The sequence below is a fragment of the Oncorhynchus gorbuscha genome, linkage group LG04 (genome assembly GCF_021184085.1).
Source record: "Oncorhynchus gorbuscha isolate QuinsamMale2020 ecotype Even-year linkage group LG04, OgorEven_v1.0, whole genome shotgun sequence".
NCBI classification, from domain to species: Eukaryota; Metazoa; Chordata; class Actinopteri; order Salmoniformes; family Salmonidae; genus Oncorhynchus; species Oncorhynchus gorbuscha.
The window spans coordinates 77,021,077-77,049,032 of NC_060176.1; the positions used below are offsets into that span (position 1 = coordinate 77,021,077).

The following is a 27,956-nucleotide window of genomic DNA, read 5'->3' on the forward strand; positions in this document are numbered from 1 at the left end:
AACAGGGGCCTGCCTCTCTGGTGGGTTGTGCTTGGCACTGAAATCACCAGCTCCTTGAGTAATCATTGTTTTGTTCACAATTATTATTTTGTTTGTTGCCTGTTTAAAGCTGCCCTGTAGTGATTGATTGCACTAATAGCAATATGTAGCCATGCATGTAACATTACAGGCAAACATTTGCAAAATGAAGCCAATAAAATGGATAAATTCACAGGTAGAAACGGTGACTTTTGATACATACCTCAGTATTTCACCCAATTGTACCTTTATGAAATACAATATATAGGTCTGAGTTTCTTGTTGTAAAATAGTTGACAGTAAGAGAGGTTTTAAATTCTTTATTGCCTTAAAAACAGGTTACATTGCAGTGTTAGCACTTAGCAGTGTTTACAAGTAGTGTTGTAATTTTGTTCAGTTGATAATCTTCCTGAAGAAATGTTCAGTGTTTCTCTCCAATAAGCCAAGGCTGCTTCCCAAAATGCGACCCTATAGAGTACCACATTGAGTCATCATACCTAGCCGTACAAAAAAAACTGCGAAATTTTTCCAAACATTTTTACCCCATTCATTGTAGATTTTTTTTTTTGTAGAAACACTTCAGATAAGGGCTGTGTTTCGTGTCGGCTTAGCCTTGTGTGACATTTTGGTAACTGTATAAATCTCTTTAGGACAAGGTGACTTTTATCAATATATTCATATTCATATTAATTTAGATGCTAATGTGGCTAACTACAAATGCCATGATGATCTGGACGGGACTGCCGAATCGAGGCAAAGGTAAGAATCTCTGGATTAATCTAATGTTAGCTAAATGTAGTAAAGAATAAATTAGATACATTTCTTTAAATGGTAAATTCTGTGAACTGTCTTGTGCAAGTTTTATATAGAGATGACATGCAGGAGCTTGCAGGGATTTGTAGTTTTGTATGATTTCTACATCGATTGCTAATTAATATTTTTGAAACCTGAGAGTAAATAGTGCCGAATATATTGATGGTTCGGTCACCTTGTCCGAAAGAGATTTGCATGGTTATTAAAACGTCACACCATGGTAAGCCTACATTAAACACGGCCCTTGTTTTAATTGTTTCTAAAAATCCACTAAGGGAAAAATGAATGGTGGAAAAACGATTTGAACCATTTCCCTGTTTGACCGCTAGGTTTTATAGGTATTATGAAACCTCCACTGTGTGGCTCTATTCACTATGTAGAGCAGTGCACTATATAGTGAATTGGGTACCATTTTGGGCATAACAAAACCAAGCACTTTCAGTGTTAAGAATAAGAGCTGCATCATTTTCTGAAAGACATGAGTCAAGCACAATGCCATTATTAGTGTTTACATATTAAGTAGTATATAGTATATATCTTCATTATTTTGATGTTGAAGGAAATTCCACTCAAATGGTTAATAGCTTATACAACATGCACAAACTTACAGGCAAAACAAGAAGCAATGAGCCATTAGCAGACATCACGATTCCTATCACTATAAATCCCTACAACACAACCCAAGCAAGCTGAAGCTGTCAGTAATGCCATTACAAGGACTGTTTGGACAAATACATATCTTGCATCAGAGTGAGTGATATGGCTTGTAACATAACAGACTTAACAAGATGGATACATTGTCTGTTGACCCCCCCCAAAAAAAAAACAGACTTCTAGAACTCCAGAACAGAGTCGTGGTGAGACAGAAGATAGGAAATACACAATTAACGATATATAAAAAGAAAAATAACTAACTTCCGAGCAAGAGGAAAGTGCAGAGTTAAACAAAACCAACAAAATGTTAAACGCATAGCATTAGGATAGTCTCTAATACTCTGAAGAAAACTTCAGAGGAGCGTGTCTATTAAAACCATTTATTATGGTTAATCTATTAACCTTCTACCTATGTCACAGTAGTACTCAAAGCTTTGTTGCTGGAGGTGCTCAGAAAATGGAAGAGTGACATCATGCCAAGCTCCTTGTCAATGGAGCTGGCAAGTGCATAAACAGATCTGGGACCAGGCTATGACAAGATATCAATGTTCGCTGTAAAGTTTGACACCAGCTCCCAGATTGTCCTGTATTCTCTGACAACAACCCAGGAAATACTATGCTATAAGCAATAAGGCCCCAGGGGGTGTATTATATAGCTCATGTACCCCGGCTAAGGGCTGTTCTTGCACAACGCAACGCCGAGTGCCTGGACACAGCCCTTAGCCGTGGTATATTGGCCATATACCACAAACCTCCGAACTGCCTTATTGCTATTATAAACTGGTTACCAACATAATTAGAGCAGTGAAAAGTCATATTTTGTCATAACCTGATATGCCACGGCTTTCAGCCAATCAGCATTCAGTGCTCGAACCACCCAGTTTATAATACACTATACACACGTTCATCTGGATCTCCCTGAAACACATCAACAGGCACTCACAGCAAATCCACTGCAACCACTTCAACTAGCGATCCAGGCTAACTTAGAACAGCTGTTCTCAAACACCAACAATAACTCCCAAGCCTGTATTTACGTAGTGCATGTGTCTTCACTTCACAGTAACAATTCCATAGGCATATGTATGTAGTATGTCTGAATAATGCCAAAAATAGTGTTAATTACTATTTCAAAGTAAAACCGTTGGCCAATAATCTATTTTTAAACTGCGCTAGGCTTGGGGTCAATTCCGCTTCAATTCTGGAAGTAAACAGAAAAGTCCAATTCCTTTTTGTTGAAAAGCATTGAGGAAATGTTTCATTTCAATTTGAGTGTACTTCCTGAATTGACTACATTGAAATTGACCACAAGCTGGCATTGCACTATTATGGAGGATTACCTCTATATCCATATCCCACTGCATTAGAGGGTAAACTCCAGATCCCATGATGCAAATCTGCATAATGTGTTCAGTTGTTTTGATACCCCATATCCATCTACAAGGCAAAAAAGGTTTGTTCGAAACAGGCCAAAATGATTGGAAGCACAACATTTTCAAGGCAACACTTATGTTTGTTTAAACTGTCAAGACGTGATTTGGTAAAGGGCTGTAGAACAATCAACAGTTCAATAGTGGAGGCCCAACAGATCTGGAATATATCTAACAATACAACCATGCAAAACACAGAACAAAATTGTGTTATATCTTAGAATGTGCAAGTGAAAAGTGGTGTTTTTCAAATGCATACTTAAAACAATGGGGACTAACTTATCTTCCACATTTAGCAAGGGCACCTTCTGATGCCCCCGGCTTGGAACGAAAACACAAAAATACCCAAACAAAATATAACATGATAGTACATTTTTCCATATACTACTAGCTTATTTCAGTGAATATTTGCTATTTCCAGAAAGTTCCAGAGGACAACAATAAGTAATTCAGACTTTTTCATTAATAATGTTAGAATCTAACTGCTAGTGTGTATAGCAGACGTCACGGTGATTTTCAGGGCATATGTTTAAGAAAATGCTGTCAACTTTCTTTGAATGCCTTCAACTCTTTCAGTAGCACAAACTGCTCAATCTCCACAAATGCAGTCCAGCAAAACTAGGATTAGTGTAATTAGTGTTCTCTTAAGAGTGTCCATTTGTAAATTCACACCAACATGAGCTTAGAAACATAACATTGAAATGTGTATTGTAACATCAACAAATGCCGGTTGGGAAGGTGAGAGAAGGCAGTGGCGAATTGGACGTGAAGCTCATGACTCGTCATCATGACTTTGGGCTGCCTCAGGGTTTGCCTGTCAGGAGATTATGGAACCAGGTGCTTGCTGATGACGGGTGCTCCTCGCCCTCCTCTGAGGTGTCATAAGGGAGCAGGAACTGGGAGGAGGTGACCGAGGTAGGGCTGCCCAGACAGGTTTGGTCCAAGCCGTCGCCATCAGCCTCGGGAGAGTCCTTTTTCCAGGAGCACTGGGGCTGGTACCCTCCAAAAGAACCCACAGGGGCCTGAAGGTGCTCCTCAGGGCCAGTATGGGGCTCCTCGGGGCATGATGCAGACTGCATTTGGGGCCGGTAACCTCCACCGCCAACGCATTGGGATGCATCAGGCTGAGGCTGGAAGTGGGCCATGGGGGCCAGGGAGCAGGCCGAGGTCTGGATGCCAGTGTATGTAACGTCGGTATGTCCTGAGTCCATGGAGCCGGTGGAGGAGGCTGAGGAGTCGGAAGCATGAGGACGACGCTGGGAGGAGGAGCCTTCCTCCACCACCTGGTTGTAGTAGCGAAGCGAGGCGGGCTCGTCGGTGTCGGCCGCCTCGTCGCCGGTACCCTCCTCGTCCTCCTCGGGAACGGTCACTAGAGCCTCCTTGCTGGAGTCCCACACAGAGTCCTCCACGATGTGCACCATGCTGTGGGGAGAGGGCTTCACGTCCAACGTCCCCTGGAAACAAACACATATTAGTCCTGTGCCTGGCATCGTTTTCCACAAGATGGTGAAGATGAAGAAAGAGAACCCAGTGACTTAAAGGGATTAGGCCACACTGATAGGATAAGAACAGAGAGCTTACCTGTGTTATCCCCCAATCTCCTGGTAGCTTGGGTTCTGGAATCTCAGGGTAGAAGGCCATCTTCACCCTTTTCAAGAAAAACAAAAAACAGAACATTATACTCTGTTTATAAACTGGGTGGATCGAGCCCTGAATGCTGATTTGGCTGAAAGCCGTGGTATATCAGACCGTATACAATGGGTATGACAAAACATTTATTTTTACTGCTCGGGGGTTTGTGATATGGCCAATATACACCACAGCTAAGCGAGGTATCCAGGCACTCTGCTTTGCGCCGTGCATAAGAACAGCCCTTAGCCGTGGTATATTGACCATATACCGCACCTCCTCAGGCCTTATTGCTTAATTATAACAGACAATCTGGTGTTGGTGATTACTGGCTCCGGGGTGAAGTTTCCTCTAGGTTCAGATATGGGATCAGCTTCCCCTCCCCCAATCCGATGGCTTTACAACCATTAATGGCCAACAAATGCAAAAGTGACCCAAAATCAGTGTCTCTGTGGGCAACTTCAACTCATTCATTTTGACTCTGCCAAAGCAGTGAGAAACACGAGCCTACCATTTCCTCTTCCTGTAGCAAGCGATGGTGATGACGATGAGGAGACAGGTCATGGTGCCCAGAGCAACCAGGATCTCCATGATCAGCCAATAGGCTACAGGAAAGAAAGGGATATATTAGAGATGCCATGGTGCTGTGCTGAAGAAATAAAACTATTTGACATGTCTTTGGATCCTGGTTCAATCGGAGCAGACTAAAACCACTGTCATGAAAGTCACACAATGACAGCAACACATACTAGCAGTCAAATACTAACACATTACTTACAGCACTGATCAATTCGAATCCAAGAGTACAACAAACAAATGTGAGAGAACATACTGTAGAACAGTGAGACATAGAAACAGCTGTGAGCACATTGACAGAACATACTGTTAAACTGTGAGGCCTAAAAACAGCTGTGAGAACTGTGAGAGAATGTCGACAGAACATACTGTTAAACTGTGAGGCCTAAAGTGAGATGGACACTGTGGCGCCTCCGTCCTCCCCTGCTGCGGTGTAGGCCTTGACAGTGAACTTGTAGGAACCTAGGACCAGGTTCCTGACTGTGTGGTTGGTGAGCTGTGGATCTGTGATGTTGGCTGTCAATCAGAGAGAGAGGAAACATAGATGTTGTCCATGGTTACCATTGGTGAGTTCCTCAGGTTGAGAGGCTTAAACACAGCCAACTGATATGTCCTTGTTGATGGATGGATGTGGATGGATGGATGGATGGATGTATGTATGTATGTATGTATGTATGTATGTATGTATGTATGTATGTATGTATGTATGTATGTATGTATGTATGTATGTATGTATGTATGTATGTATGTATGTATGTATGTATGTATGTATGTATGTATGTATGTATGTATGTATGTATGTATGTATGTATGTATGTATGTGTCACAGGAGGTTGGTGGCACCTTAATTGGGGAGGATTGGCTCGTGTTAATGACTAGAGCGGAATAGTATCAAATAAATCAAACATGGTTTGATGCCATTCTAGCCATTATTAGCCGTCCTCCCATCAACAGCCTCCACTGATGTATGTACAGTATATGTATGCATAGATTATGTATGTATGCATGCAATTCCTGGATATGTTTGATGAAATAGCTTTTTAATTTATCATCATAGGCTACCATCTCAGTTTTCTTACTTGGCACTGATTTGTTTTGCTCGTTGAGAGCCCTGATGCTAATGTAAAGTAGGCCTAACTCAATTAAAACCTTTTATTGTTTTGTTGTTATCAAGCAAAAACATTTATCGGTTTATTGTCAATTTATCGATATCGATTTTGTCCGTATGGCCCAGCTCTATAATACACAGTGTGAGGCAGAGTTCTAGCTAGCTCAGACCAGTGTTCCGTCAATGATTAACTGAATTACAAAGTGTCCTACAGTAGGAGAGCTGATCTAAGATCAGTTTAGCCTTTTATATTTATTTGATTTACATCGTAATGAATAACAGACGTGTCACGCCCTGGTCGATGTATTTTGTGCTTATCTTCATTTATTTGGTCAGGCCAGGGTGTGGCATGGGTTTTTTGTATGTGGTGTGTATATTGGGATTGTAGCTTAGTGGGGTGTTCTAGTTAAGTCTATGGCTGTCTGAAGTGGTTCTCAATCAGAGGCAGGTGTTTATCGTTGTCTCTGATTGGGAACCATATTTAGGCAGCCATATTCTTTGTGTGTTTCGTGGGTGATTGTCCTTAGTGTCCTTGTTCCTGTCTCTGTGTTAGTTTACACTAGTATAGGCTGTTTCGGTTGTCGATACGTTCTTTGTTTTGTAGTGTTTATAATTGATTCGTGTTTTACGTTTGTTCATTAAACATGGATCTCAATCTACACGCTGCATTTTGGTCCGACTCTCCTCCACCACAAGATAACCGTTACAAGACGGGGACGGGGTCTGATCCTAGATCAGCACTCCTACTCTAAAACATTTATAAATCCAGGACCAGGGGCTATTTCTAAGAATGACCCAGTAGGGTAAAGTCTGAAGGGTTGCCCGGCAGGGTTAGGGGTGAAGGGTTACCCAGTAGTGCGAGGTGGGATGCGTTGGTCAGGTAGACGGTATATCCCAGGATGAAGCCTCTCTGATGCTCCAGTGGAATCTGATCCCAGGTCAGCTGGACGTCAGAGCCCTCCTGATTGGGTGACAGCCTGGGGACGGTCCGAGATGGGACTGCAAAGGAGGGGAGAGGGAGGGTCAGATGTGACAAGGAGATATTTAAAAAGGGATAGTGCACTCAAAACACATTTTAGTGTTTTGTTCATTAGTCCACTGTTGATACTGTCCCATAAAATTGTACATGTCAGCTGTCATGTTTGCTACTGTAGATGGAGCACTTTTCAGAAGGAAAAGTGTGGTAATATAAAATGCATCATATGACGCATAACGCTTCATCAGCATACTTTTTGATTTACCATATGTTGTTTTTACTTTATTTATTCCGGGGAACCCATTGAGACCAGGGAGTCATTTACAATGCTACCCTGAGGACAACAATACAACCAATTCTAAATGATTATAAAAATTACCTACAGAATCAATACTACAACTTCAAAACACCACAAATACAATTAATTATATTCAATCCAAACAGTTCTCTTTAAATCCACTCAACATTGAAGTCCTAAACTGCCCCCACAGAGACCAGTTTTCCAAATATTAGGGGCACTAAAACTGAAAGAGGATTTACCAACAGAGGGAAGAAAAAGTATATGAACCCTTTATAATTACCTGGATTTCTGCATAAATTGATCATACAATTTTAGGATCTTAATCTAAGTCACAACAATAGACAAACAGTCTGCTTAAACTAATAACAAATATAATTGTTAATGTCTTTATTGAACACACCATGTCAACATTCACAGTGCAGGGTGGGAAAAGTATGTGAACCCTTGGATTTAATAACAGGTTGACCCTCCTTTGGCAGCAATAACTTCAACCAAATGTTTTCTGTCGTTGCGGATCAGACCTGCGCAACGGTCAGGAGGAATTTTGGACCATTCCTCTTTACAAAACTGTTTCAGTTCAGCAATATTCTTGGAATGTCTGGTGTGAACCGCTCTCTTGAGGTCATACCACAGCATCTCAATTGGGTTGAGGTCAGGACTCTGACTGGGCCACTCCAGAAGGTCAGGACTCTGACTGGGCCACTCAGGTTGAGGTCAGGACTCTGACTGGGCCACTCCAGATGGCGTATTTTCTTCTGTTCAAGCAATTCTGTTGTTGATTTACTTCTGTGTTTTGGGTCATTATCCTATTTCATCACCCAACTTCTGTTCAATTCAAAGCTTCAATTTGCAGACAGCCTTACATTCTCCGGCAAAATGTTCCTGCAAAATGTCTTGATAAACTTAGAATGCTGTCCAGGCCCTAAGGCAGACCCAACAATGATGCTCCCTCCACCTTACGTTACAGTTGGGCTGAGGTTTTCATGTTGGTGTGCTGTAAAAAAAAATAATTCTCCACATATAGTGTTGTGTGTTCCTTCCAAACAACTCCACATTAGTTTCATCTGTCCGCAGAATATTTTGCCAGTAGAGCTGTGGAACATCCAGGTGCTCTTTTGCAAACTTCAGACGTGCAGAAATGTTATTTTTGGACAGCAGTGGCTTCTTCCGTAGTGTCCTCCCATGAACACCATTCTTGTTTAGTGTTTTACGTATCGTAGACTCGTCAACAGAGATGTTAGCATGTTCCAGAGATTTCTGTAAGTCTTTAGCTGACACTCTAGAATTCTTCTTAACCTCATTGAACATTCTGCGCTGTGCTCTTGCAGTCATCTTTGCACTCCTAGGGAGAGTAGCAACAGTGCTGAACTTTCTCCATTTATAGACAATTTGTCATACCGTGGACTGACTTTTAGAGTTAACAATTCTTAATCTTAGGTCTTCTGAGATCTCTTTTGTTTGAGGCATGGTTCACTTCAGGCAATGCTTCTCATGAATAACAAACTCTAATTTTGTGAGTGTTTATGGGGAAGGCAGCTCTAACCAACATCTCCAATCTCGTCTCATTGATTGGACTCCAGGTTAGTTGACACCTGACTCCAATTAGCTTTTGGAGAAGTCATTAGCCCTGGGGTTCACATACTTTTCCAACCTAATATATGCCATTTAGCAGACGCTTTTATCCAAAGCGACTTACAGTCATGTGTGCATACATTCTACGTATGGGTGGTCCCGGGGATCGAACCCACTACCCTGGCGTTACAAGCGCCATGCTCTACCAACTGAGCTACAGAACCTACACTGTGAATGTTTAAATGATGTATTCAATATAGAAAAATACAATCATTTATTAGTTTAAGCACACTGTGTCTGTCTATTGTTGTGAGTTTGGTGAAGATCAGGTCAAATTTATGCAGAAATCCAGTTAATTTCAAAAGGTTCACATACTTTTTCTTGCCACTGTAGATCGATACTTACTAGTGGAATCTTGAGTTAACCATCCCTGTGAACGTGTTTGGTATATCGGGGCGGCAGGGTAGCCTAGTGGTTAGGGCTTTGGACTAGTAACCGGAAGGTTGCAAGTTCAAACCCCCAAGCTGACAAGGTACAAATCTGTCGTTCTGCCCCTGACCAGGCAGTTAACCCACTGTTGCTGTCATTGAAAATAAGAATTTGTTCTTAAGACTTTCCTAGTTAAAGAAAGGTCAAAAATATTAATAATAAATATCATGTTTTTATATTTTAACAGTGAAGTGAGGTAGGTTGGAAACTTCTATTAGTAGAGCTTTATAAACAAAAATGGAGCAATGGAATGCTCTACAAACATTAATGACGACCAGTCAATCTTTTAATACAGGAAGCACTGACACATTAAAACGGTCTCCTGTGATAAAGCGGAGGGCACTACGGTAGACGGCATCCAGAGGTTTAAGAGCAGTGGCTTCTGCATTCCAGTAAATAGTGTCACCATATAGTCAAGAACTGGCAGGAAAGTTGACTGTACAATCTGCTTCCAGCAGTTTAGGGAGAGGCACTATCTATTTCTATAAAAAGAAACACACTTTAAATCTCAGCTTCTTTAACTAGCTCATCCATATGTTTTTTTAAACGTCAAATTATTGTCATTCCAAAAGCCCAAATATTTGTAGGCTGGAACCTGCTCGATGAAAGAACCATCCAATGTATAAATGTGTAAGCCATCTACAATATTGCTACGGGAAAACATAACATTTAGATTTTCTCGCATTAAGTAACGATTTTAAATCAACAAGGGACAAAATCTGAGTGCAGCTCCGACAGTAGCCGTAGTCAGCTGTAGGGACAATAGAGTACACAAGTGTCATCTGCATACTGAGGAATGTTACAGGTCTTTGCAAATAGTCCAATATTATTTATATAAATAGTAAAGAGGTCAGGTCCCAAAATCGATCCATGCGGGACACCTTTAGTAATATTGAGGTAACTTGACACCATCAACGCACACATGGTCTCCTGTCTGACAGATAGTTCCCAAACCACTTGCAAAACAAGACGACTGGTCGAGGCCCATTTCAGACAACCATTGAATGAGTAGGGGATGGCCGACAGTATCTAAGGCCTTGGATGGGTATATAAATATGGCAGCACAGTGATTCCTATGATCTAAGCTATTTAATATATAATTTAAGACAAGCGTAGTGTATTAACGAACAAAATCCTCAAATGTGTTTTTTTGGAGTAAAATATCCCAGAAAAGACAACTACAATGTGCTCATGCCACCTCTCTAGCAACACCGTGGACTCCGATGAACAGGCATAGCCAACCTACCCAGTTCCTGCATGTACCCATGCCACCTCTCTAGCAACACCGTGGACTCCGATGAACAGGCATAGCCAACCTACCCAGTTCCTGCATGTACCCATGCCACCTCTCTAGCAACACCGTGGACTCCGATGAACAGGCATAGCCAACCTACCCAGTTCCTGCATGTACCCATGCCACCTCTCTAGCAACACCGTGGACTCCGATGAACAGGCATAGCCAACCTACCCAGTTCCTGCATGTACCCATGCCACCTCTCTAGCAACACCGTGGACTCCGATGAACAGGCATAGCCAACCTACCCAGTTCCTGCATGTACCCCATGCCACCTGGACTCTAACAGGCAACACCGTTCCTGCATGTACCCATGCCACCTCTCTAGCAACACCGTGAACAGGCATAGCCAACCTACCCAGTTCCTGCATGTACCCATGCCACCTCTCTAGCAACACCGTGGACTCCGATGAACAGGCATAGCCAACCTACCCAGTTCCTGCATGTACCCATGCCACCTCTCTAGCAACACCGTGGACTCCGATGAACAGGCATAGCCAACCTACCCAGTTCCTGCATGTACCCATGCCACCTCTCTAGCAACACCGTGGACTCCGATGAACAGGCATAGCCAACCTACCCAGTTCCTGCATGTACCCATGCCACCTCTCTAGCAACACCGTGGACTCCGATGAACAGGCATAGCCAACCTACCCAGTTCCTGCATGTACCCATGCCACCTCTCTAGCAACACCGTGGACTCCGATGAACAGGCATAGCCAACCTACCCAGTTCCTGCATGTACCCATGCCACCTCTCTAGCAACACCGTGGACTCCGATGAACAGGCATAGCCAACCTACCCAGTTCCTGCATGTACCCATGCCACCTCTCTAGCAACACCGTGGACTCCGATGAACAGGCATAGCCAACCTACCCAGTTCCTGCATGTACCCATGCCACCTCTCTAGCAACACCGTGGACTCCGATGAACAGGCATACAAAGAAAACGTGTATCTCACTCCTGCAAAAAAGTTCCCTGCGAAGGAGAAAAAAAAAAGCATTTATTGAGACACACTCTGTGATAGACTGGCTTTCTGGCAAATGCAGACGGGCCAGTCACACACTAAATCCATTATGTAAACTTGAAAAAAATAAAAAATAATTATCTTCCCAGACTCACCGGATTGAACCATGGTGTTGGTGTTGTCCGCTGCCACCCTGGTCCACTCCACATTGCAGTCCTGTGTGCAGCTAGTGTTGTACCAGTCCACCACGTAGACACAGCTAGCATTAGCATGGGCCACCCAGGACAGGGGAAACCCACTGCCATTGAATGCCACCTTGGAGATGGTGGTGTCCTCTGCGTCTAAAAGATAGTCGGAGTTCAGTCTCATTCCAGGAGATCTAGTTTTCCCAACATGCATCACTTTTAAAGTTACATGTGTAAAGGAGAGAGTGCAAAGGCAAGTATTCATAAATGGGCTCAGAGCAGGAGTCCCCTATCGTTGATGACTTCAAAAGCCAAACTGATCGTAGATCCGGAGTCCTATTCTGAGACGCTGTATTCGGCCCCCTTTCCCCCCATTCTTACCTGGCAAGTGTCTGGGGATGACGACCCGTTTTCCCCCATTCTTACCTGGCAAGTATCTGGGGATGACAACGTTCGCTGGGAGGGAGACTCCTGCAGGATTCCGAGCGGTGACCGTGACCGTGACTTTACTCCCGCGGTCAGTCACGTTGATGGGGAGACTATACACGCTCTGGGGAAGGGTGAGAGTCTGTTGGCTGTTCTCCTCGGGGCTCCACAGGATCACCTCATAACCGCTGATCTGGCCGTGGCTCTCGCTCTTTGTTAGAGGCTTGAGGAGAAATGGATAGCCGGTGAGGAGTACATTTAGGAACAGTTTTGCAGACACAGATTAAGGCTCGTGCTAGACAAAAAAATATGCTTAATGGGGTATTTCTATTGAAAGTGCTTTTAAATCCAGGCTTAGTATCGTAGCTACTTTCTCACATGACCACTCACACACACAGAAACCCAGAATATTATGATAAGCAGCTAGGTGCTACTCACTTTCCACAAAACACGGCCTAGGTTGTCGCTGTCCATCCACAGCCATATGTCAGGAGCAACAGGGCCTGGCACAGGAGGGGGAAAAAACAGAGCTTAAAAGCTGGGAATCCTTAAATGGTGAAACTGCCACGGCCGTTGGTGACATTACAACAAAGACTGCAAACAATGAACACTGTTTTCCCCCACTGACACACGCGACAGAACAGCAGCATATGTACTGCAACATGTTTTACCATGATGCACCATGCTCCCCAGCGCTGCTTCCTCAACTGAACTAAAACAATAACAACGGTAGTGGAGCCACTAGTGGTGCCGTTTTCCCTACTGCAGAATACCATCTTAAAAATAAAAAAAATGTGTTTAGTTCTGTATTTCAGTGTTTTTCCTCATTGTCTAATGAAAGCAGTATGTGTGGAAACAGCAACACCATGTAACCAAACATCAATGCTTCATGACCAGGTCAAAGGTCAAAGGAATGTCAAGTCTCATTTCAGAGTTAAATGTTACTGTGATTGTTTTTGCATTTCTTTTAGATGTTTTGTATGATTTATATATATAATCTCTGTTGATGTATACCTCTGTATAGCATTTCATCTCAATACCACTATTTATATTTAAATAAAATAAATGTTCACATAAATATCTCCCATGACAGGGGTGTGTGCTTACGGTCCATTTTGGTTTGAAAACTCAGCGGCAAACTCCACTCTCCCCATTTCCAGAAGTTCTTCTGGGATCCACAGCGAACCTTAACGCTGTACTTTTCATCGGGCTGCAGGTCCTTCAGTACCACTGTGTTGAGTCCGTAACCAGTGTAGGTTTGCTAGATTTTTAAACAACACAAAACCATAAGCATACAATCAATTATTTCAATGTCTTACACCTAGTCACATGATCCTTTCCTACATGTTTTCATGGTTCCTGCCTCGTTGAAATATAATAGAATTTTTATTTTACCTTTATTTTACTAGGCAAGTCAGTTAAGAACAAATTCTTATTTTCAATGACGGCCTAGGAACAGTGGGTTAACTACCTGTTCAGGGGCAGAACGACAGATTTGTACCTTGTCAGGTCGGGGATTCGAACTTGCAACCTTTCGGTTACTAGTCCAACGCTCTAACCACTAGGCTATCCTGCTGAATAAAGGTGGCAGTGGTCGAATATTTTGAGATGTTCCAATCTCCCCCTTAAATGTCTAACTCTTTACTTCCTTACTCTCTTATAATTTTAATAACATTCCAAAAAAATGTATCACACACATTTGTGAGGACGTTTGGTAACATCAGGGATATTGGATTACATCCATTTTAGAGGATGCTACATCATGCTAGCTACTGCCTGTAGCAAAAAGGTAAACAACATATTATTGTGGATGCTGTCACTACTGACTTACAGAGACAACTCAAGGTAAGATTAAAAGGACCCGTTTGCTTTTTTTCAATTAAAATCTCCATTTGATGTAAATGGCATGGTTATAAACGTGCCCAGACAGACACCTGTTTTACGATTTCACTTAACTGGTAGGTTACGTTTCTCAAAACCAAGTGAAATCGCAGAAAAAGAAACAAACAAACTTGTCCTTTTAATGTAACCCAAACATGTATATTGGATAAATAATCCCCTTTAAAGTCCACTCACCGTGCTGCTGTTCAAGTGGCTGGTCCGTTGCACCTGGCAGATAAGGGACAGCCTCTCGAAACCCTTATCCTTCCACAGCCAACCAACACTGGCATTCCAGCTATAGACCTCTGGGGTGGTCAAATTCACAGGGGCCACTGGGCGGACTGGCAACAACATTACAATCAAAAGAGTGTGTAAAGACCTCGCTCTGCTGATGCTGTGGACTAGTTGTATTGAGGTTTACATGCAGTCATCTAATATGAATCATATTTAGTAATAATGAGACTGTATCGAACAGCAGCACTGACCTCTGTGACCCAGCTCGGCTGCGTCTGTAAGTCTGAACTCGCCCAGCAGGTTGCGTGCGACTAGGGTCCAGTTCCCATCCCAATGCTCCAAACCACAACGCATGTTGCTGTTCCTGGCTTTGGGGCAGTTCCTGAACATTGCAATGGCAATGAAAAGTGATGAACGTAGACATTATTGGAAGCTTATGTTATGCAATAGGGACGGGTCCTGAATGACATCCTATTTCCTATACAGTGCACTACTTTTGACTAGAGGCCATTTGCAACACAGACATATCTAAAGCTGCAATATGTAACTTGTTTGGGCGATCCAACCAAATTCACATAGAAATGTGAGTTATAGATTTGTCATTCACATTGGAAACAAGTCTAAGAAGCGGTAGATCTATGTGCACTATTTCTCTGCTTCCCATGCTTAAGTTTAATTTTTGCATCTTTTACTTTCAGTTTTGTACACCAGTTTCAAACAGCTGAAAATAAAATATTTTGGTTATTGAAAATATATTTCACAGCGGTTTTGATGGTACAATGATTCTCTACACTCGCGAGTACTTATTTTCTCACATAAACTGAAATTAGGCTAATTATTCAAATTTTAGCAACCAGGAAATGGCAGAGTGATTTCTGCCTATTGCACCTTCAGGGAAACATAGAGGATGAAAGGTGAATGTTTGTAAGACTGTACCTTCCATTCAGGGTGTAGTACGTCTGACGGGTCATTCCAAACAGGTAGGTATTTCGGCCCTTTGACCACTGACAGTCCACAGAGATCAGGTCATGGGTTTCACACACCAAGTCACTGGGCAGAGGGGGGTCTAGAGATGGTGGGGGGGATATGGTCAAGGAAAATCTCAACATGTTTAGCCAATAGGCATTCACATACAATAGATAAGACATACAATGCAAATTAGCCGCGATTGATTCACTACTAGTGAAAGTTGAGGGTTTGCATGTAGGGAATTCTACATTGAACACGGCAGTATGAGATAGTAGAAGCAACACTACAAAGTGGACTTACACCCCACAAAGACAACAGCGCCGGCGATAATCATTTTCTTCTCGTTGCTGCAGACCACATTGGTCCCGGAGGGGTTGGACGGGCCCTGATTGGTCATCGTGGTAGCGTAGGTCCGCCTACTCAGCATGTTCTCTTTCACGAGTGTGTCTTTGTACCACAGGCTTCCAAACTGTTGACCCTCTTCCACGATGCAGCAGAACGTCATGTTGCTGCCCACGGGAACCGTTTTCCCCTCTGGGTACATTTGTGAGTCTGTGTTGTCCGGGAGATCCAACCCTGGAGAAGAAACAAAATGGAGGTCAAAATGGAATGGTGGACATCACCAATGGTACGGTCCCTGACCGAACACTGAAGAGGCCCTCTTATTGAGCTGTTTTAATGCTAATTTCCTGCAATACACCACTTGAACATAACAAAATCAATAAAATACTCCTGCCTGTCGTGCTTTTATCTTTTACACACACACACACACACATATACACTTATATATATACTTAGGTTGGAGTCATGAAAACGAACAAACTATAGTTTTGGCAAGTCGGTTAGGACATCTACTTGGTGCATGACAAGTCATTTCAACAATTGTTTACAGACAGATTATTTAACTTATAATTCACTGTATCACAATTCCAGTGGATCAGAAGTTTACATACAATATTAAGTTGACTGGAAAATTCCAGAAAATGACATCATGGCTTTAGAAGCTCCTGATAGGCTAATTGACATCATTTGAGTCTTTTAGAGGTGTACCTGTGGATGTATTTCAAGGTCTACCTTCAAACTCAGTGCCTCTTTGCTTGACATCAAAAGAAATCAGCCCCAAAAATTGTAGACCTCCACAAGTCTGGTTCATCCTTGGGAGCAATTTCCAAACGCCTGAAGGTACCACGTTCATCAGTATAAACACCATGGGACCACACAGCCATCATACCGCTCAGCAAGGAGACGCGTTCTGTTTCCTAGAGATGAACTTACTTTGGTGTGAAAAGTGCAAATCAATCCAAGAACAGCAGCAAAGGATGTTGTGAAGATGCTGGAGGAAACAGGTCCAAAAGTATCTATATCCACAGTAAAACAAGTCCTATATCGACATAACCTGAAAGGCCGCTCAGCAAGGAAGAAGCCACTGCTCCAAAACTGCCGTACAAAAGGCCAGACTATGGTTTGCAACTGCACATGGGGACAAAGATGGTACTTTTTGGAGAAATGTCCTCTGGTCTGATGAAACAAAAATAGAACTGTTTGGCCATAATGACCATCGTTATGTTTGAAGGAAAAGGGGGAAGGCTTGCAAGCCAAAGAACACCATCCCAACCGTGAAGCACAGGGGTGGCAGCATCATGTTGTGGGGTGCTTTGCTGCAGGAGGGACTGGTGCACTTCACAAAATAGATGGCTTCATGAGGGAGGAAATTATTTGGATATATTGAAGCAACACCTCAAGACTCAAGTTAAAGCTTGGTCACAAATGGGTCTTCCAAATGGACAATGACCCCAACCATACTTCCAAAGTTGTGGCAAAATGGCTTAAGGACAACAAAGTTAAGGTATTGGAGTGGCCATCAGAAAGCACTGACCTCAATCCCATAGAAAATTTGTGTGAAGAACTGTGTGAGCAAGGAGGCCTCCAAATCCGACTCAGTTACACCAGCTGGGCCAAAATTAACCCAACTTATTGTGGGAAGCTTGTGGAAGGCTACCTTAAACGTTTGACCCAAGTTAAACAATTTAAAGGCAATGCTACCAAATACTAATTGAATGTATGTAAACTTCTGACCCACTGGGAATGTAATGAAAGAAATAAAAGCTGAAATAAATCATTCTAAACTTCCGACTTCAACTGTACACACACATACATATAAATAAATATATACACATATTTACATTTACATTTAAGTCATTTAGCAGACGCTCTTATCCAGAGCGACTTACAAATACATATGTAACAGTATAGCTTCCACCCCTCTCCTCGCCCCGGGGTCAAACCAGGGACCCTCTGCACAGATCAACAACTGACACCCACGAAGAATCGTTACTCATCGCTCCACAAAAGCCGCGGGGGGGAACAACTACTTCAAGGTCTCAGAGCGAGTGACGTCACCGATTGAAACGTTATTAGCGTGAACCCCACTAACTAGCTAGCCATTTCACATCGGATACACACACACACATATATACACATACACGGTATTATTACTTTAAGTTTACACTGAATATTTTTTTTTTTTCTTAACTGTTTGGACATCGGCGGCCACAAAAAAACACTTAGGCGACCCGCCCAATACTTTTCTATGCAGAAGAAACCCTGATTATGGCAGCAGAGGCCTGCCCCACTGTAAAAACACTTTATTTATTCCAGAGGGGCAATTAGTTTGAGTAGGTTTGCAACAACCACAACACCATACCACACCCATCCACTCACATCGTCATCAAATCCTCCTAAACCACCAGACATTACTGGCATCTAAAAAGGCATCAAAACAATTCTGTCCATAAAAAGGACATGTACGGCTCACCACACCTATTGTTTTCCCGAGTACATAATGCTATTGGTGAAAATGTGATATTCCTGTTTTATGCAAAATCCCCAGGTTTTACAGAAATTCTGGTTGGAGGATTCCGGATATGTGCTCATTCCAGTCTGATTGCGTGAATCTTACCCTCCTCTAGGAGGAACAACATATAGGGAGTTGTCAAGCCCCCCCCCCCCACCCTCCCGTGTGTAGCGAGAGACCAACCTGGAAGTATCTGTTGAGAACTCCATTCGCTGACATCTTGGCCGTCTCTGGAGCGTACTTTGACCGACAGAGAGGTACACTCCAGGGGTACTGGAGAGGTCCAGTTCCATTGGTGCTTCCCTGTGCTCTGGTCCTCTGTTACACCCACTGTTTCCTACCAAAACAAATAAGTCGAATTGTTAAGACGTTGGCTTTCCTGACCGGGAGACCAGGGTTCAGATCACACCCATGACAAAAGCACGTGCGCCAGTCAAGAGACACGACTGAAGAGCAAGACACTACAAGTGAACATGTAGTCTACCGACGCTAAGAAAGCGTAAGGATCTGTTACAATAGGCCATCAGACTGTTAAACAGCCACCACTAACATTGAGTGGCTGCTGCCAACACACTGACTCAACTCCAGCCACTTTAATAATGGGAATTGATGGGAAATTATGTAAAATATATCACTAGCCACTTTAAACAATGCTACCTTATATAATGTTACATACCCTACATTATTCATCTCATATGCATACGTATATACTGTACTCTATATCATCTACTGCATCCTTATGTAATACATGTATCACTAGCCACTAACTATGCCACTTTGTTTACATACTCATCTCATATGTATATACTGTACTCGATACCATCTACTGTATGCTGCTCTGTACCATCACTCATTCATATATCCTTATGTACATGTTCCTTATCCCCTTACACTGTGTATAAGACAGTAGTTTTGGAATTGTTAGTTAGATTACTTGTTGGTTATTACTACATTGTCGGAACTAGAAGCACAAGCATTTCGCTACACTCGCATTAACATCTGCTAACCATGTGTATGTGACAAATAAAATTTGATTTGATTTACTTTTAAAAATTTAAACAAAGTCTTGATCAAACATAATACTTCACTCACATTCAGCACCATCTCCATGAGTTCAGTGAGTAGAATCTCCACGTCAAAGGTAGAGGCGTGGCCGTCCTCCCATGTTACCGATAGCGTTTGTGTTTCCTTGTCTGCATCCAGCCTCACTTCCTGTGGAGGTGCGAGTGCTGCAGACACATCGACAGTTTGAAAACCCAAATACAGAACGCTTCAGTTAGTGACTCTATCAAGTCCTGAGCATCAATATTATCTGATAATAAAACGTTATGGCGCTTTATGACTTGGTATGTGCATGTAACCTTTCTAAAGTCTTAATAGAAGGCTTATATAATATGTCATAAACACTAATCCCATCTCACTGGATAGACTTACCACTGGCCTGGCTCTCTGTGACCCTCAGGCCCAGGAGCAGAATGCAGAAGAACAGACTTGGCATGGTGGTGAAGTTAGATCCTTCCAGGTGATGCAGTCTGTGGTTTACTGCAACAGCAGTTGAGACATGGCAACGGGAGACAACAGCACTTCCCTGTCGACACACACAATAAGATAATATTAGAATAAAATTAAAATATGAATAAAAAGAGCCTTAGTCTCTGCATCACGTAATTTATCATGTGATTTACCTGAGACCCCAAAATTACAATGCCAGTGACTGTTCTGACTTGAATTCAGCAGAGCCACTTCAATTTTCGAGAAAAAGTAGCAACAAATATTACACTATTACGTACTAGAGAATGTAATGTTTTCTTTAAAGTCTACAAAAAAATGCTGTGACCAGCATAAATATACAACTAGCAGCTGCACTAGTAAAAGAAAATGTCACGGAAAAATTGTTCCCATTTCCCCAACAGTAGATTTGCATGCAGTAAGCCTAGCTCTGGCACAATGCCTTAGTACACATCCTATTACAAAGAGAGCAGAGGGAACTCGTAAGCTCTTACTATAGCCTAATCATTAACAAGATACAAGCTTGTTATGATTAACCTAACAAAATGTGGAAGAAGTAAAGAGGTGTGAACAATATTTTGTCTGACTTGACTTGCTTCTGCTTAGAATGTCATTAAATTGCTAGATTTGTTTTGAGAAACGTCAGACTGTAAATATGCATGCATGTGAATAAGCTTAAGTGAGCTTTTAGTAGACAGTGATAGGCCTATGAAGATCAGATTTGTCATTATTCCATTACACATGAACATAGCCAGATGTGTTTACTGCAGTGGTACATATGTGGCATCTTAACATGATCAGACTTGTGTTGCTGAGAATGTTTCTACACAACAAGAAATGCAAACTTGTAATGTATTCAAGGTTTATAAAGGCTTATAAAATTTGCAATTTCAACTTTAAAATGTCATTTTAATTTATAGAATGCATATAATATTCAATAGATAGAGTACCTAATATCTGATTTGGGCTAAGATTTTTTCTTACAATGAGTAAGACATGGGGAAAACAAAGAAATGGTCAAAAGCCAATGAGTATTTAGTATCAGGTCTCTATGTCGGGCATGTAGTATTGTTTCTTCATACTATTGTTTGGTTCTAAATAAACAGAGAAAAAAAACTTGCAAACAGCATGCATGTTTTGGGATATTTTTTATTCTATACAGGTTTCCTTCTTTTCACTCTCAATTAGGTTAGTATTGTGTAGTAACTACAATAATTTGTAAGTCGCTCTGGATAAGAGCGTCTGCTAAATGACTTAAATGTAAATGTAATGTTGTTGATCCATCCTCAGTTCTCCTATCAGAGCCATTAAACTGTTTTAAAGTCACCATTGGCCTCATGGTGAAATCCCTGAGCTATTTCTTTCCTCTCCGGCAACAGAGTTTGGAAGGACGCCTGTATCTTTGTAGTGACTGGGTGTATTAATACACCATCCAAAGTGTAATTAATAACTTCACCATGCTCAAAGGAATAACCCATGTCTGCTTTATAAAAAAAATATATAGCCATCTACCAATAGGTGCCCTTCCCTGATCTTTATGGTTGAATCTGTGTTTGAAATTCATTGCTCAACTGAGGGGCCTTACACACACACACACACACACACACACACACACACACACACACACACACACACACACACACACACACACACACACACACACACACACACACACACACACACACACACACACACACACACACACACACACACACACACACACACACACACACACACACACACACACACACACGTGTGGGGTACTGAGATGAGGTAGTCATTAAAAAAAAAATCACGTTAAAGACTATTATTTGACACAGAGTGAGTCCATGCAACTTATTATGTGACTTGTTCAACACATTTTTACTCCTGAACTTATTTAGCCTTGTCGTAACAAAGGGATGAATACTTATTGACTCAAGGCCAGAAATGTCTAAAAACATAATTCCATATTATGGGGTATTTTGTTTAGGCCAGGTCAATTTAATACATATTCAATTCAGGGTGTAACACAAGGGTGTAACACAACTAAATGTGTTACACCCTGAGTAAAGGGGTGTGAATACTGTCTGTGAAGCCTTGTAAACCCAACAGTTTCAATGACTAATTGGTGTGCTGTGTCCGTGGGTGGCTTTTTTACGAGTTTTTGGGATTCCTCATGTTGTTATAAAAAGGTTTGGTCCAAATCGGTACTTTATTTATTTTTACCCCAAATTCATGGTATCCAATTGTTACTGTCTTATCACTGCAACTCACGTACAGACTCGGGAGAGGCGAACCATGTGTCCTCCAAAACACAACCCAACCAAGCGCCACTGCTTCTTAACAGTGCGCATCCAACCTGGAAGCCAGCCGCACCAATGTGTCGGAGGAAACAGCGTGCACTGCGCACAGCCCGCCACATGAGTTGCTAGTGCACAATGAGACAAGGATATCCCTGCAAGGCCCTCCCTAACCCGGACGACAGTGGTCCAATTGTGCGCCACCCCATGGGCCTTGCGGTCGCGGCCGGCTGCGACAGAGCCTGGGCTCCAACCCCGAGTCTCTGTTGGCACAGCTAGCACTGCGATGCAATGCAGTGCCTTAGACCACAGCACCACCCGGGAGGCCCCACTTCTTTTATTGAATATTATATGAATCCACAAATAATGCTGCAGGAATGCTAAATCTTATCTGTTTCTAAGAAGAGAAACAATTTCAGAACAATCAGATGGTGGGTGTCAGAATCATCGTTCTTGTACTTTTTGAGGTGGAATGACCCCAAATAAATAAAATGTATCAACCCCCCCCCCCCCAAAATGGCCAGGAATATTTTCATACTGTAGCAAACTGGCTCAAATTAAGATCAGACAGCTGTTAACTGTATCCGGGTCCCAGATCTGTTGGTGCTATCATGTCAATTCACTGTCATACCATACATACAAGGAGTTGACATGATAGCAGAAACAGTTCTGGGAGCGGGCTATAAAATGCCCTTAGGTGCGACGCATCTAGGTGCTCGAGACAGAGATTTGGGGTTAAATCAACATTGTGTTGTGATGTTGTCATGACTCCACTCCAGTTGGTCCAGTTCCCTGGGACAAGCTTGAGCAGGCTTATCATCCTGCATTACAATGATAACACAACCGTAACTTAAAGGAGTGTCCCATCTCTTCCAAACCCATTAAAGGAACATTGTAGGCAGTTAACTGGGTTTGCTATTATTAGAAAATATAAGACTGTACAGGTGAGGTTAAGTAGAGCCCAGCCCTAAAGCAGATCTCCCTTCTGAACAATGAAAAAGACATGGGGCAGTAGGTAGCCTAGCGGTTAGCGCGTTGGACTAGTAACTGGAAGGTTGCACATTCAAATCCCCGAGCTGACAAGGTAAAAATCCATTGTTATGCCCCTGAACAAGGCAGGGCATTGACAATAAGAATCTGTTCTTAAATGACTTGCATAGTTAAATAAAGGTAAAATATAAAAACCATGCATTGCATGGTTTGGTCCACACATCCCCCAGAAATTAACAAGGTCTCTCTAGTCTACAGGTGTATAATAAAGTGACCCTTCACATCCAAACAACCTCAGAATTCTGTGGAAAATGACATGCTGAAGACCGAAGTGATAAAATACACAAGCACAAAGTCCCATAAGGAGAAGGAAGTACAAATGCAGAGTAGAGGAACCAATATTGGCTGCTATGTCTACTCCTCTTACAGCATCAAATGCCTAGAGACCATAAACACCACAACAGCCTGCATCCCACAACTGATTGCTTTCGATAAGAACCATGTTCCCGTAATGCATTTCTGTGGAACCAAGGATGTGAAACAGTATGCTTCTGTTTTAATGGAGGGAGCAGATCAAGTCCTTGGCAGGCTTAGGAACATGACCAACTAATTTGTTTCCTTCCTTCCTCCCTTCCTTCCTGTTCTCTTTCTGGGGAAAATACAACTCACTATCAGACAGAATAATAAGGCTAGCACGTATCCTAAATGAAAAGGGGTATGATTTCAAAAGCTTGCAGCAGCACCTCACTTGAACACGGAACTATTCTTCCACTTGTGTAAATAATCAGCCGAGTGAGAAAAAATTAACATGGTCATTGCATTTTTAAATACACAAGTCGAACAATTCACACCGCATCCTTTTTATGCATTTTAAGTCATGTTGAGTCAGAGCTGGGATGCTAGAGGAAAGCCTAAAGATCACAGTTTAAACTCTGTACTGAAAGTACTCCATCTTGAAAACAGTGCTAAAATGTTAAATTGACCATTGAAAAAAGATACCAAAATATTGTTTTTGAGTAAAGTGATCCGTTTCTCCCATTCTAGATCCACTTAATAGTATTTTCATCTAGCCTACATGCACTAGCTTGTTATTTGACACTATTCAGTGATAAATACCTATTGTAAATCAACACACTTTGAGGTAGCTAGCATGTGTTCATGTAGAGAGGTAGTAATGGGCCATTCCATTTAGCAATCCAAAACACCAGTGGGTACTGTTAACATTGTATTTCGTAATTTAGTTTAGTTAAAATACATGTAATTTCTAGAGATTTTTAAAATGTAAATAATGGTTGAATATGAGGTATTAAGGATATTAATGCAATTGTAGGGTGGGGGGCTACCAAGCCATCTAACGTTACCTGCCTATTAAAATGAGCTAAACTAACGTTAGCTATGTTCATATTCAAATAGCTAACCATAATAAATTAATAGAAGTAAATGGTTAGCAAATCATGATAACCAGTAAGGTTAGTTATGATTATAATAACACGTATTTCAAAACATGCCATGGCCTTTACTTTAGGTAACGTTAATGGTTTATAATTTGGCTGGTTTTAGATCAGTAGCTAACGGTAGGCCTTGATGCTACCTACACACCAATGATTCTGTACAAAATGTATCTAGACCAACACCATAATAATAATAACAACCTCACTATATAACGTTAGCTAACTAGTTTATAGTTTAACTCAATTCTACTAGGCTACTTGCCAGCAAGCTATATTTAGCTTTCTAGCTCACTCCGTTACACGCAGACATGATGTTGTTTCATGTTATGGAAAGCGCGTCAACCCAATAATAATAAAATAAAATATCCGACATTACCTTACACCGACCTGGGATCACGTAGTAGTTGGTTTATTTCTATAACAATTAAGCTTTTTAATGATCAACAACCGGTTGGATATTAGATATAAAAACAAATGTAAAGAGAGAGTTGAAATGTGAGTTTCAACAAGATTAGCTGTCTTGTCAAGCTTCTCCGTGAGTACAGACAATTCAGAATCCCAGAATGTCGGATTTACTGGAAAAGGCGTACGATACACGTCCGATTCCATTTCGGTGACGAGCCTCCCTTCCCTACTCGTTTGTTCCTTAGCTGGTTTGCAAATCTGAGGTTATTTGAAAGGTAAGATCAATACGGTGATGGATACATACATTATCTTGATTGGCCATCGAATTCATTTGATATATTAAGAGCTTTCAAGTCCAGTGCATCAAAGGGATTGAAGAATAAGATGGCTAGAGACTGAAATGGAACTGGGCCTGAAAACGTCAAATTGGCGACAACTGGAGAGCATTTCCGGTCTCGCATATATTGAATAATTTTATTGACCATCCACTTTGCTGAAGTTAGATCATTTTCCTTTGCCGTAGTATTTCACAGTGGCCAATAAATATATTTGCAAAGAAGTACAAATATATGTTTATATGTTTGAAAGAATTCAGAGAGCTTTATGTAAGGTAGTGTAAAAAGAAACACAGCTCCCTCTCAAGAACCCCTGCTGTGCCATGCAGGTCAAGGAAAGCACGAGTCGCACGGGATTGGTTATTACTGGGGGATATTGTTTATGTAATTATGTGCACGAGCACATATCACCACATCTGTAATTTAAATTTCGTCCTTATCTGTAATATCGGTCTTTTTTTTACATATCAGGAGAGAATTGACTGCAGCCGGAAATAACAACAGTTTATTGACTAACTCCACCGAGGTCCTCTGATAATACTTGTCCCGTGCAAATCGACATCCATGTGTTTTGAGGGAAATGTCTGAGCTTTTACATTTCTCTCAGGTGTTTCTCGCGGTTTCAGCAAGAAAACAGCAACTGATTCGATCATTTGATGCTTAAAACGAAGTGCTGCGCATAGCCAATATATGAAAAGCCTATGTATCAACTTTCAGTGAATGCTTTTGCTTATAGGTAGATGTGCCAATGAATTGGACATCGCGAAATGAGTCAGTTGTAAAAACATTGCGCCTATGTAATGCAACCCTTGCTGTTAATACATCGCAAATCAGTATTACAACTGAGCTAAACGTTTGGAAATGACAAGTGCACTTTTTCATTCATAGCCTAAAAATGCATCTCAAGTGCAAGTGCGCTTTTTAGCTCACATCTGCAAGTCGGGGCCATTTAGGACGTCTTCTACTGCGTATCGCGAAACTATCCAAATGATTATAATTACACTTCCTCCAGATATTATAGCGACACTATACCGAGGATGCTTCGGTATGGTTTAGAAACTTGGGAGCCAAACTGGAGTTATCAATGTTTCCTGTTATCACGTAGACATGTTGAAATATCTTCACGCCTAGATTTTAAAAAACGTCCAGGCTTCAGTCATAACTGTCCATTTTTTAAAATTACTTATTGAAGGAGGCAGTTAAAACTTCTTTTGTTTAATAATCGCCGACTGGAATAATGGGAATTCTATGGTAATAATTACATAACCAACGTTCTCTTGTAATACTAGTCCCGCGCGAATAGGGTTTTCACTGCTTTATCATACCAAATTACAGAGATAATTTTCGTTAAATGAATACAGTGCAAGTTATTTTTTGCATTCTTCAGACCTTCCGCTTCGTTTACACAGGCAGTCCAATGCCATGTTTACTTGCTATAGGAAACTAAAAATTAACATAAATTATCTGCTTAGAGCTTCATATTGGTTGAAACTTCATCTTTATAAAACGAGATAGCAAGTCGAAATGTCAGAGTTTCATAGTTCCGAGTAGCATTTGAACGCCGCACAATTATGTTTGTTTGTTTGTTTGTTTGTTTGCTACTGATTGGTCTTTTGACTATAATTGGGCAACATATCCGAATTACGCTTCCCGTGTACACAAACTAAACGCTTCACTTGCTTGTCAGAGTTTTCTATTTCCTTGTTGTGATGTCGGAAATACAATGTTTTTTTTCATTGGTTTGGCTCCCGAGTGGTGCAGTGGTCTAAGGCACTGCATCTCAGTGCAAGAGGCATCACTGCAGTCCTTGGTTCAAATTCAGACTGCATCACATCCAGTCGTGATCGGGAGTTGCATAGGGCGGAGCACAATTGGCGTCATCTGGGTTTGGCCAGGGTTGGCCATCATGGTAAATAAGAACTCGTTCTTAACTGACTTGCCCAGTTAAATGTTATTTTTGGGCGGAACAATTCTTCAGCCAATAAGATTTTACCTAGCTTGATAAGCTAACATTTTTTTTAAATTTAAGAACAAAAAAAACAAAAATGTTACCTTTATTTAAACTAGGCATTTTTTAATTGGCAAGATTAGCAAATTTAGGCATGACATGCCAGCAAATAATGCTGACACTACACATCCAAGTAAATCTGACCAAATTATGAAAGACAAGCATTGTAATTTTGAATTCTGTAAAGTGAGTATGGAAGAGGTGAAAAAAGTATTGTTGTATATCAACAATGACAAGCCAGCGGGGTCTGACAACTTGGATGGAAAGTTACTGAGGATAATATTGGATGATATTGACACTCCTATTTGCCATATTTTCAAATTAAGCCTACTAGAAAGTGTGTGTCCTCAGGCCTGGAGGGAAGCTAAAGTCATTCCGCTACCAAAGAATAGTAAAGCCCCCTTTACTGGCTCAAATAGCCGACCAACCAGCCTGTTACCAACCCTAACATTTTATTTGAACAGATACAATGCTATTTTAACAGTAAACAAACAAGCTTACAATGTATTCTATAATTTCTACCGTTCTGTGAGTCAGCTATGATTTTCCCTGTTGCCTTGGCAGCAGCTAATGGGGATCTCTAATTAATAAATACAAATA

At 41.5% G+C, this 27,956-nt stretch overlaps 1 protein-coding gene across 1 annotated transcript; it reads right to left on the minus strand.

The window, feature by feature from the left end:
* Positions 1 to 323: 323 nt before the first annotated feature.
* On the minus strand, positions 324 to 25,443 carry lifra (LIF receptor subunit alpha a). Its single transcript, XM_046344976.1, has 18 exons — positions 25,318 to 25,443; positions 19,811 to 19,964; positions 19,469 to 19,605; positions 18,560 to 18,713; positions 15,823 to 16,098; positions 15,490 to 15,619; positions 14,805 to 14,935; positions 14,515 to 14,660; positions 13,546 to 13,699; positions 12,877 to 12,941; positions 12,439 to 12,661; positions 11,983 to 12,168; positions 11,737 to 11,838; positions 7,078 to 7,227; positions 5,508 to 5,636; positions 5,056 to 5,149; positions 4,497 to 4,563; positions 324 to 4,369 (listed from the first exon to the last, which is right to left on the minus strand). The coding sequence occupies exons 1-18, from the start codon at positions 25,342 to 25,344 to the stop codon at positions 3,719 to 3,721; spliced, it is 2,976 nt and encodes a 991-aa protein (XP_046200932.1). The 5' UTR covers positions 25,345 to 25,443; the 3' UTR covers positions 324 to 3,718.
* Positions 25,444 to 27,956: the final 2,513 nt, after the last annotated feature.

Coding starts and splice junctions, on each gene's coding strand:
- lifra (XM_046344976.1), bottom strand. CDS start 25,344: ATGAATTCGATGGCCAATCAAGATAAT. Junction 18,714..19,468: donor TCATGGAGATGGTGCTGAAT/GTGAGTGAAGTA, acceptor TTGTTTTGGTAG/GAAACAGTGGGTGTAACAGA. Junction 12,942..13,545: donor TTTTCAAACCAAAATGGACC/GTAAGCACACAC, acceptor CTCCTGTGCCAG/GCCCTGTTGCTCCTGACATA.